This window comes from Chrysochloris asiatica, unplaced genomic scaffold (assembly GCF_000296735.1).
Source record: "Chrysochloris asiatica unplaced genomic scaffold, ChrAsi1.0 scaffold00002, whole genome shotgun sequence".
NCBI classification, from domain to species: Eukaryota; Metazoa; Chordata; class Mammalia; order Afrosoricida; family Chrysochloridae; genus Chrysochloris; species Chrysochloris asiatica.
In genome coordinates, this window is record NW_006408520.1 from 20,356,587 (window position 1) to 20,368,331 (window position 11,745).

Consider the following 11,745-nt stretch of genomic DNA (forward strand, 5'->3'; position numbering starts at 1 on the left):
TGGCCACTAGTCGGGCTCCAGCCCGGCTGCACCGCGGGGCCGATGATTCACGGCCCGACCCAGGGGCAGATCAGCCCGAACGGGCTTTGGGGTCAGGGGTGTCAGTGACCGAAGGAGCGGAGAAGGTCTCCTCAGAGTGGAACACCTCCACCCCTGGCCGCTCCAGTCAATCTGTGTCCTGAATCTGTGACTTCTCGCTGCGGAAGTGTTTTCCCCCCTCATCCGCACCCCAGCCCCTCCCCCCACAAACCCACTGTCATCAAGTCAATCCCGACACACAGTGACGTTAAGTAGGGTTTCTAAGACTGTAAATCTTTATGGGAGCAGAAAACCTCCTCTTTTTGCCCCCCGCAAAGCAGCTAGTAGATTTGAACTGCCGGCCTTGCGATTAGCTGTCCATTGCTTATCCTACAGTGCCACCAGAACTTCTCGGAAGTCTCCCAACAGCTAAGAATAGTACATTCTCTTTCCAGTCATTTCTAGCGCCTGGGTCCCCCCACCCTCGCCATCCCATAGCTAAAATACTAGGAGGATCGCGAAGGGGCGCGCGGTACGCGGACTGCCCCCTGACCTCACCTCCCAACCCAGCTCTTGCTCAGAGGAGGAGCCCGGCTGGGGGTTGGGGATAAGGTCTGAGAGGGCTGTATGAGAGCTGCTCCTTAACGCTCAGGAAGTGAAGCTTGTGGTTTTTGGGGGCTGAGCTCTAAACGAGGTTTTTTTTTTTTTTTTTTTTTGTAAGTCAGAAACAGCGCGGTCTCTCCCGAAAGCAAGACTCAGTTTGAAAACTCTCGGAGCGCTGTGCCCGCGCCCTGACCCCGCAGGTAGGTCCGCTGCGCCTATTGCGCGCCTCTCGCCATGGCGGGGGCGGCAAAGGCAACCGGCAAGGCACCGGCACTGCGGGGGCGACCAGATGGCGCGCTCTGGACCCCACACCCGTTGCCCGCTGCTGTACAGGAGCCTAGATTACGCCCGACTCTGGGTTCGGGAGGGAGCGACGTCCACGGGGCTAGGGGTCTCGAGCACGGGCGCGTGCCCGGCGGTTTGGTTGTTCCACTGGGAGTGGGATCCGCCCGGGAAGGAAACATCTGGTGTTGGAGGCGGCAGCAGCTGAGCTCTGGAGGCCGCCCCCTCCGCGCCTCCAACTCTCGCCAACCCGGGCACTGACCATGCGGAGAGGCCCCGCGGGCCCGCGCGCGCCGAGGGGGTCGCCCCGCCCCCGGCCGCCAGCTGCTGCGCTAGGTCGCCTTCCCAGGCACTCGGCCGGCGGCCTTGCCCCTCCAGGAACCTCTCCCAGCCAAGCCCCGCACTACCCCCGCGTTGCCAGCGTGACTCCACGCGCAACTGGGCTCTCGCGACCGCGGAACCCCATTTCCCTTTCCTCTGACTTACATGGCTGTTTAATAAGAGTTTTGTTTGTTTGGGGCGCTGTACAGCCTAGGGGGCGGCGCCTGTTAGGACGCTGGGGTAACAGAAGCAACAGAGAGCCACAACTTTGGGCTCTGCATCACCTTCCGAAGCCCCGACCCTGGGGCAATTCCATACGCGAACAGACAGCACCCTCGTTCTTCAGGGCTTTCTGGCGTTTAGGACGCGGTACCAAGTATCTGGTGACTCCGCAACTTGTCCCGACCGTCTCTTCTCCCAATCCTACAGGTTAACCGGGGTGGTCGCCAACCCTGAAACGTAGACTGAGTCTGCATCCTGCCTTGGGAGAAGCGCATCTCTGAATGCGGCAGCTTACGCCGCTGAAAGCCGAGTTCAAGGGGTCCTATTGGACCCTAGATTCCCCTGCCCCTACCACGGAGAGCTGCAATAGTCCACGAGCCTGCAGCTCCCGTGTGAACCCGGCTCCCACAGCCTTGGAGGAAGGCAGATTCGTTTTGCCCAAACCTCCTCAATTTCTAGTTCCACCCCCGGAGCGAGTCCAGAGCTGAGCCGGAGGCGCTTACCCGCCTCCCCACCGGGCTCAGGTTTCGACCCTGGATTAGGTGAACTGATTGGGGGTTAATGAGAGCGGCACTGCGGACATATCCATCCCGGGCTGGCTCTTGGGCCGTTGCTGGCGCACCTATGCGCTCTGGCGTCCTGGCTCGCTAAACTATGCTTAGCTTACTCCCCGACACCGCCCGTGCCCTAGCCACCGCGCGCAGGTACGGCTCAACTTGCCCGGACAAAGTTTTTTGACAGCAGAATGGAAAGTGCTTTTTCCAGGCACCTGGTTTCCGAGGTAGATCTCCACGGTCTGAGATTGTCTCCGCCCGGACCCTGCCCGCGCCCCCTGCGCCCTGGTCTACAGGGACAACATTTTCTCCGCAGGCAGCACGAGTTCGGGACAAGCCGGGAACACCCGGACACGAGTTCTTCCCGGGTCGGGGTTGGTTCTGTGCCACCACCACCCCCTTTCCTGTCCCTCTGACTCCCGCCCCCGTTCTCCGGCCTCTGCTACTGAGCCCCGCCCCACAGTCTTGCCTAGGGCCACCCGCTCGCGCCTCCAGCCGCTAGTGGGATCTTGAAAGTTTTGACTCCTTGCCTTCTCCCTGTCCTCGACCACCGACACATACCTGGGACCCAAACTGATCTGCAGGTCCTGCCCTGCATCCCCAGCCCTAAAACTGAGACAGTTGGGGTAACTTGCCCTTTGGAGACAGTGGCTCTTCACAGGGTTTGATTGACCTAGCTAGCTACTCCAGCAAAGGGGAGGGGCGGGGGAGGGGAGGGGAGGGGCGGGGGGGGGGGCTGGGCGGAAGGTAGGGGCCTGGGCCGTGGGCCCCGGGATGGGTTTTACGGCGGAGCGCTGGCGGTGGCGGCAACAGGCTCATGCCACCTGTCCGAGTGCCACCTGGTGAGCGTGGCGCAGCGGGGCCAAGCCCCTCCTCCCGCAGGTCCTCCTACCCCTCCCAGGCCGGCGCTTTCCCTCCGCGCCGCTGCCCAGTTCCCGGGCCGAGGGTGTTGACCTGCACTCCCACGGGTTCTCCTCCTCTCTCAGGTTTTCGCCGAGCTGGAGCTGAGCTAGCTTTCGGAGTGATTCCAGGCTGATAGCGGCTCCAGGGGCACTCGGAGTGGAGCGGGAGTGCGACAGGCCACCATGCCACGGTCGTTCCTCGTCAAGAGCAAGAAGGCTCATAGCTACCACCAACCGCGTTCCCCCGGACCTGACTATTCTCTCCGTCTGGAGAATGTGCCGGCGCCCGGCCGAGCAGGTGCGTGGACCCAGTGGGGCTTGCTTCCAGGGGTGTCGTCGCTACCTACGCCCGCACCCCACTACTCAAGACCCTACTACTTAAGAAACCACTAGTGCGGCCCCGACGCCCCCTTTGCCTCTTGTTTTTATTTCCTATGGACTGGGTCTCTCCAGGCTTGTCACTTAGGTGCTGCGCGGCCTCTCTGCGCCTGCCCTCGGATCTGGGAGGGCTTCTAGACCGGTCCGGGTGGTAAAGGAAGGACGCGTGGGTGTCACCGTTTAGGGGGCGCCACTTCGGAACCCTCAGGCCAAATTTGAGCCTCTCTCCCGTCTTCTTCCCGCAGACAGTATCTCGAGCGCCGGCGGGGCAGACACGGGGTCCCGGGGCCGTCTGTCCCCTGAGTCTCAGCTGACAGAGGCCCCTGACAGAGCCTCCGCGTCCCCTGGCAGTTGCGAGGGCAGCGTCTGCGATCGGAGCTCGGAGTTTGAGGACTACTGGAGGCCCCCGTCGCCCTCAGTGTCTCCAGGTAGGAACTCTAGGAGCTCCTGCTACGGAGGGCCCAACTGTGCAAGTGAAACGAACGGAAATACAAACTGGACCGCAGAGGGTCTTTCCTGGAGGAGGGGTCTTGTGTGTGGAGAAAGGGGTCCGGATGCGAGAGGCATTCAATTTCTCTTCGACCCGGACAGTTTGCCCACACCAACTGGAGGCAGCAGAACTTGGTTGCTTGTCCCTAACATCTATTTGCGCGGACTTGCAGTAAGGTCGACATTTCGTTTTGTAACAAGTGTGGATTATTTAAAAAGTTAGAGCCACAGAATCTAGACCTCGACCCTCAAACAAACTGAGGCCGGGGCAATATGAGCGAAAGGCGTCGTGGGCTTTACAAATTGCGCTCGCTCGGGCGGCGTTGAGTCTGATGGGAATTGGATGTGGGGCGGAAAGGAGGGGCCCAGGATGGAAATCTCAGCTTGGTCTTCACTGGCACTGATTCGAGGGCCTGTTTCAGCTTTCGTTCTGCCATGTTGGCCCAGGCTTGGGGACCAGCCCCCGTGAGTTTCATTTCCAGTTAGCAGTCAAACTTCGCGCAAACCATTTGGGTGGGGTGGGGAAGGGTCTTGGGTCCAGGCCTGGGTAAGATGGGCTCCGACCAGCGGGATTCTACCCAGGGCTGGCTATCCCCAGGTTGCATTTACTAGTATCGAAGACACGACCACCGAGTGCGTGTTACTGTTGCTGTTGAGAGCCGTCTGAGGAGCGGCTGGTGGATTGGAACCGCCGACCTAGCGGCTGAAACCGACCTTGTGGTCCAGTGCTTATCCTACAGCGCCACAGTCCATGGACTTGGCTAAGGACATGCATAGTTCCAGCTCCTGACGTTCTTACTTGTCTCATACTACACGGGTCTGAGAGGACCGGGACACCACTCAAACAGCCAGCTGAAGTCTGCGCCGAGTGTGAGTGCGCGTGTGCAAGTGTGAACAGATTTGTCAGTGTCTAGTCCTGATGTGGCACTGTAGGATAAGGACTGAATTGCTAACCACAAACCCACCAGACGCACCTCGGAAACCCTGTACAGGGTCGAAAGCTCTTGACAACAAATGCACTCAGAGAACTCATAGGTGAGCTAGCTGGCTTTATTGAAATTCAGGCGGTGGGCTGCGACAGGTCTCGGATTTGGAAAGCTCTGCTTGCAGGTGGTGGCGACGCCTATTAAGTGTAAATTCTTATTCAAAATTCGGGATTTATTTTTCGAAGACCATAAAGAGGCATGGGAATGGGGAGTATTTGACCTGCAGTTCAAATCTAAAGCCCGCTTCCCACTTCCCCTTTGCTGCCAACACTGTCACTTAACTTTGAGGAACTTTTAAACCTTCCCTTTTTTTTTTTTTTAAGCCCAGACAGATGCGTCTCGGGTAAATTGGGGCTGCATTTCATTGGTCCTGTCCTTCTGTTATCATCAGTCCCAGGGACAAATAAAAAGACTGAATGGCAGCGTGTAGGGGCCGGTAGAGTTTAGTCCAGGCACGAACGACTGCTGCCTTCTCCTCCAATCCAATCCAGCCCAGACCGTTTGTTAAGCACAGACGTCGTACATGCCTTTCCCATTAGGACAGCCAGATGCGCGGGTTCCGCCACGAAATAGCCTCTTACTGCAGAGGTTCTTTGCCTCTCATAACCCAATGTCGTCATAGTTATGTTTGTTGCTTTGCCGCCTCCAGTAACCCGCAAGCCCCCACGGTTGGGCTTGCGTTATTTCCTGGAGGTGACCTTGACACCTAGCGAGGCATCTAGTGCACCAAGTGATCTACAACAACTGGGTGACAGTCAGCCAGCAAGCACGCCCGACCCGCGGACGCCGCCGGGCGGCCTCCACCCGCTGTCTTAGGCCTGATCCGACACCCTCTTGTGCCTCCACAGCCTCGGAGAAGTCGGTGTGTCCGTCCCTGGACGAAGCGCAGACCTTCCCTCTGTCCTTCAAGCCGTACTCGTGGAACGGCCTGGCGGGTTCTGACTTGCGACACCTGGTGCAGAGCTACCGGCCGTGCGCCGCCCTGGAGCGTGGCGGGAGCCTCGGCCTCTTCTGCGAGCGCTCCCCGGAGCCGGGCCACCCGGCCGCACTGTACGGCCCGGAGCGGGCTGCAGGAGGTGGAGCGGGGGCGGGGACTCCAGGGGGTGGTAGTGCCGGAGGTGGCGTCGGTGGCGGCCCAGGCCTGGGACTCTACGGCGACTTCGGGCCCGGGGTGACCGGGCTGTATGAGCGGTCAGCGGCAGCGGCCGGCGGGCTGTTCCCGGAGCACAACCACGGACTGCATGCGGACAAGGGCACCGGCGTCAAGGTGGAGTCGGAGCTGCTGTGCACCCGCCTGCTGCTGGGCGGTGGCTCCTATAAGTGCATCAAGTGCAGCAAGGTGAGGCTCCCACGCGCCTGGCCATCAGACCCCGCGCCCCCACCCCCGGTCCGCGCCCCAGCTCAGCGGCCTTCTCCCCGGCCCCATCCGCCTCAGGTGTTCTCCACGCCTCATGGGCTCGAGGTGCACGTGCGCAGGTCCCACAGCGGCACGAGACCATTTGCCTGCGAGATGTGCGGCAAGACCTTTGGGCACGCGGTGAGCCTGGAGCAACACAAAGCGGTGCACTCGCAGGTAAGCGCGGCCGCTCAGGTTTTCGCCATCTGGCAACGTTCTCCTCCGATCACACTCAGCCCCCGCCTCCCGTTCCGGTGTAGATGTGGTGTAGATGTTTAGAGAAGGGTGGGCTCAGGCCTTGAGGCAGCCCCGAGTTTGGCGTCATAGGTGAAACCCCTTGTGTGATCCCAAGCACTGACTCTTGCTGCTGGTATTTCAGACGTATTCATTCTACCAGATGGCTGTCACTTAATCAGCATTGACTCCTCTGGACTGAAAAAGAGGAATCTCGGTTCATTTGGAGCCTCCCGTAGCATATTTACTCAGCTTTCATTCATTCACTTAGAAAGATTTGTTGCCCAACTTCTAAGTTCCAGGCATTTGAGAATTCTGTAATGTACTAGGTCCTTGACTGGATTCCTCTCATAGAGAAATTAGTTTGGCTGAGAGACAGGATAGATGAGCACATTAAGTACTCAAGTAACTCTGAGAGGAGAATGCTTACTTGCAAAAACTTATTTACTGTCTCTCCCAGCACTATCATGAGGGTGGAGAAGTGTGTCTAAAAGGGTGTCAAAAAGCAGAATGGGGATAGTTTTTGCCATAGGGTGTGGAGAGTCGTGGGTGAAAAGTGTTTGGGTAGAAAGGTGTTAAAGGGCAAGAGGATAAGGTGGCTAGGCTGGATGTGGAAGGGAGCCTGAAAGGAGAGCCAGCCCTGACTTTTGGGATTTCAGGGTCAGGGTAGCAGTGAGGAGAGTGGCAGCCTGGGTGGGTGCTGAGGAGTGATGTGTCCTATTCTCTGCAGGAACGGAGCTTCGACTGTAAAATCTGTGGCAAGAGCTTCAAGAGGTCGTCCACCCTGTCCACACACCTGCTCATCCACTCAGACACCAGGCCCTACCCCTGTCAGTACTGTGGCAAGAGATTCCACCAGAAGTCAGACATGAAGAAACACACCTTCATCCACACTGGTGAGCTTTTATGGAACACCCTGGAAGGGAAGGAAGATAGGTGGGGGTAGGTGTGTGTGTGTGGCATTATTCTTTGGTCTGAGGCCAACATACCCCACCATCTCTGTGATATGGGTCCCAGTAAGTAGTGAATGAAGCTAAAATTAATCAACTGCTGTGTGTTAAAGAAAAAAAACAAATACAAGACAAAAAAACAAAGGCAGATTCTCTCACAGATTCATTTACAGACCTGTAAATGTGGGTCCTTGATTGGGCCTTTGTCTGAAGAGCCATTCAGCAGGCCTGCTTGCAGATTTTCTATCCTTAGAAAGAATCTATTCTCTAGTTTAGCAGCTGCTTCAGTTGCTGCCTGCTCAGGTGAAATCTGAAGCCCCAGGGTCCTCTCAGAGTTTACCTAGAGATTGATGGCTTTCTCTAGGGCTTCCACTTAGCCTTGGGGGATGGGCTCATGTATACCCTCCCAGGCTGTATTTTTAGGGTCTGAAAGCTTATTTTGATTTGTTGTTGCTGTTGTTAAGTGCTGTCGAGTTAGTTCCGACTCCTAGTGACCCTGTTTAGGTTTTCCAAGGAGTGGCTGGTGAATTTGAACTGCCTGCTTTGCAGTTCAAACTGACCTTGCGCTCCATGCATCATCCCACAGTGTTAGGAGGGGAGAAATGGCAAATATTTATTGCTAAGCTGTCAGTTAAGCACTTTTAAAATGTATTATTGCTCATTTTATGTTCACAACAATTCTGTGAGGAAGAGAGTATTCCTGATCTCCATTTTAAAACAGGCAAATATGAAACAGAGGGTTTAAGTAACCTGGCCAGGGTCACACAAGTTAGCAAGTGACAGCCAGGACTCAAATTCATATCTGTCTGACCTCATATGTCTATACTCCTAATCACTGATTAGTATAGATACTCTTCTGTGTCAGCTCCAATGCACAGCAACCCTGTATAGAGTTTCCAAGGAGTGGTTGGTGGATTTGGACCGCTTATCCTATAGCACCACACCAGGACTAAATTACTTATCTATTTTAATGCTTTATAGTTTACAAATTCATATCTTATTTAACCCTTGTTGTTAAGTGCCTTCAAGTCAATTTCAAAGCGACCCTGTAGAGAATTTCTGAGGAGCAGCTGGTGAGTTTGAACCGTCAACCTTGCGGAGTGCACCCTAAAGTGGAAGAAGTGAGGCAGTGGTAGAATTCTTGCTTCCATATGGAAGACCCTGGTTTGATTTCCCACCAGTATACCTCTTGCACAACCCCTATTCGTCATTGGAGACTACCACGTTGCTATGAGACTGATTAGGTTTCAGAGAACTTCCAGAATAAGACAAAGAGGAAAAACCTGGTGATCTACTTCAGAAAATCAGCCTCTGAAAACCCAGCCCGAACCCTTGGGCATGGGGTTGCCATGAGTTGGGGCAACTAAGAACAATAGAGTAGAAGTAGCTGCTCTTACCACCCAGACCCTCAGACAGAAGGAGTGATTGACTAAAGATTGGACTGAGTTTAAATTAGGGAGTCAAGGCTGGAATGTTTCAGCAAACTTTTTCTCTAAAACTTTGATTGTGTGCATAGCACAGTATTAATAGCAGGAGCACTCTCTTTAATAGTTCAGACAATTAAATGAGACCCAGAATTTCTGAGTATTTTATTGCTGGATATGAATACTGATGGAAAACAAATCCAAGTGTGTTCCAAACACCCACCACTGATATTTGTAAATATGCTTGGGCTGTGTAAATGATGCCCCATCAGAAAACCCAGAAAAATATCCTACTCTAAACATGTCCTTTACCTGAAATTTCTATGTAATTCACTCCTTTTGAGTAAAGGTATTCAATCCACTCATTGAAATACAACTAGGACCTTACCTGCATGAACCATTAAGCCCTTATTAAACATTTACATTATAGCTAGAATTCCTTTCTCAGATTTGTTCCACCCTTAGAGGATAGGATAAGTTTTGATGGGTGATGCATTGTCAAGGAAATCTGAAGCCTGAAGACAGAAAGAGGTGCAGTAAAAAGGACATTATTGTTGTTGTTAAGTGCTGTTGAGTCTTGTTAGGAAATGTGGTGGTGGTGGTGGTGGTTATGTGCCATGGAGTCGGTTCCTACTCATAGCGGCCCTGTACGGAGTTTCCGAGGCTGTAGGAAATAGGGTTCTCCAAAACTTAATTTATTTTGTATTTTTTTCCAAGGCTGAACCCTAGCTGCCAGACATGCTGAGGCTATATGGAAAATCACATTTTTTTTTTTTTTTTTTTTACCAAATGTTGACTAGCACAAACAGGAGTTGGGGAAAAAGATGAAAACTTTGCATGTCTTGTCTGTTATTTACTAATCGGTTGCTGGTATATAAAGAATCTTGTGAGCATCTTAAGAAAATAAAATCAAGACAGAAAAGAATCAACAACCTTAAGACATAGTTATGGCTCACATGTAGATTTAAAAAATGAGACTGGAAATGCCCATGCTTCAAGTTGGCTTTCAAGAGCAAGATAGAAGACAGACTCATTGGTCCATATAAACTAGTACCGTACCCACTTGGAAACTCAGATTTGAAAACTTCCTCTGAATTATACAAAACAGGGTCACGCGGTTTATAGGACAAGTGTCCCCGCCCCCTTCATGTTGAACATCTGCTCTGGTAAAGCTCAACTTTTAAAGTTTGACGAGCTCTCTCAGAGTGGATTCAGCTGTGATTCTGGGGAGGGCTCGTGGCATTTGCCCTGTTTCTGTTTAGCAGGAAACAGTTTGAGGCCTTTGGTTAGGAACCCCCGACTCAGAGTCTCCTTTTCGCCTGCTGCACCCATACCTTCCTGGGGCTCGAGGCTGGGAGTTGGGTTCCTGCTGCAACATGACATCCTCCGAGTCACGTGAAAGCCTCAGGCTGTGGTGCAGCCAGCTGCTGCCAAGAGCATGTGGGTCACCATGGGTCTCCTTTAGCTTTAACATAGACTCATACTTCCTCACCTCCCCCTCCCCTCCCTGCAGGTGAGAAACCCCACAAGTGCCAGGTGTGCGGCAAGGCTTTCAGCCAGAGCTCCAACCTCATCACCCACAGCCGCAAGCACACGGGCTTCAAGCCCTTCGGCTGCGACCTGTGTGGGAAGGGCTTCCAAAGGAAGGTGGACCTCCGACGGCATCGGGAGACACAGCATGGGCTCAAATGAGCACCTTAGTTGGCCAGAAGCAGCAAGCAGCTTCACAACACTACAGAGAGCAGCCTCCCCCTTGCCATCATCCCTTCTGACTTCTCAGGCCCCCCCAGTCCAGTCTGCAGATGCCACCAGGGTGCTCGCCCTTCGCCTTATTCCTGGAGCTGCCAGAGAGGATGAGGAACTTGTTTTAAAGTTCAACCTGAATCAGGAACCAAACGATTCACTGAACTTTCTCCACACTGAGTAGGCCTCTCTACACCTGCAGACTCAAAGTCAATTGGGATCAGATAAAATCTTGAGCCCCACAGTCCTCTGCATTCCCAACCCTGCTCCACAGACAGGAAAGTTCTTCAGGTTTGCTTCCTCCTCCTCCTGAACTTCCCGAGTTCTTGTGTGGAAGAGGAGGATCATCAGTTCTAAGGTGAACACATGCTAATGTGATGGGTTTTGTTTTGTTGTTGGTTTTTTTTTTTCTCTTTAATCTAGAAAGAAGAATGGGTGGTTTTATTTTTATTTCTTTTTCCTTCTGGGAAGTCTGTTGATCTCTGTTAGGTGCCGCCTGTATGTCTAGAAGGAATCGTTTCTCTCACTTGAAAATTGGTTCAGAAACTGATTTGGGCAATGAGTTTGATGCTTCTGAAATGATAAGATGCACCTTCGGGCCTGACCCAGGATGGAGCAGAAGTGGTCTTGATGAGAGAGAATTAGAGGTCTAGCCTGCAGGTGACCGGTGAAGGCTTTATCAGAGGCAGTAAAAGCACAGAGCAATGTCTTTGACAGCTCATTCGTTTACTCACTCAGCTATCATTTGTTGACCACTGGTTACCATGGCACTAGGCCTTATGCTGGGGACTGGGAGCCAGAAATTAAAGTCATGATTCTGCTGGAGCTAACTGTCATACCTCCACATGCGTATGTTCTCTTCTTTGAGGGAATACTGAGAAGACAGCAAAGACCTCTGGATTTTACCAAGCAAAAATGACAAATAGCTGAGCGCTTACTTCAAAGATGTGTATAGACTCAGTTTTTTAAATGTTATTTTAAGATGTCTGAGTTGGCAGAGAATGAAGGTTCTTTGACTTTCCATGTGTACCACAAAGAAAAATGTTTTTACTTTGAGAATGTTTGTAAATGTTTTTAGTTATTCTGGAGTGCATTATGTTTGTTAATACATATTTATTAGAGTGATGTTTTAAGTTAATAAAGTATTATGACTCTTATAGATTACCTTTCATTTAGTCAGGAAATTTGGGAAAGATCTTTGCTTTAGTCTGTGAGCAAGTTGGCACTAAAGAAACTATATTCC

The 11,745-nt window shown here is 52.9% G+C and overlaps 1 protein-coding gene across 1 annotated transcript; it reads left to right on the forward strand.

Moving 5' to 3' along the window:
* Nucleotides 1-3,048: 3,048 nt before the first annotated feature.
* On the forward strand, nt 3,049-10,490 carry GFI1 (growth factor independent 1 transcription repressor). Its single transcript, XM_006830965.1, has 6 exons — nt 3,049-3,200; nt 3,526-3,708; nt 5,604-6,094; nt 6,191-6,328; nt 7,116-7,281; nt 10,273-10,490. The coding sequence occupies exons 1-6, from the start codon at nt 3,086-3,088 to the stop codon at nt 10,449-10,451; spliced, it is 1,272 nt and encodes a 423-aa protein (XP_006831028.1). The 5' UTR covers nt 3,049-3,085; the 3' UTR covers nt 10,452-10,490.
* The last annotated feature ends 1,255 nt before the right edge of the window (nt 10,491-11,745 follow it).

Bases quoted from the DNA above. Each gene is read 5' to 3' on its own strand.
- GFI1 (XM_006830965.1), top strand. From the start codon at position 3,086: ATGCCACGGTCGTTCCTCGTCAAGAGCAAGAAGGCTCATAGCTACCAC. The intron at 3,201-3,525 runs GTGCGTGGACCC...TTCTTCCCGCAG, and splicing joins GCCGGCGCCCGGCCGAGCAG to ACAGTATCTCGAGCGCCGGC. The intron at 7,282-10,272 runs GTGAGCTTTTAT...CCCTCCCTGCAG, and splicing joins ACACACCTTCATCCACACTG to GTGAGAAACCCCACAAGTGC.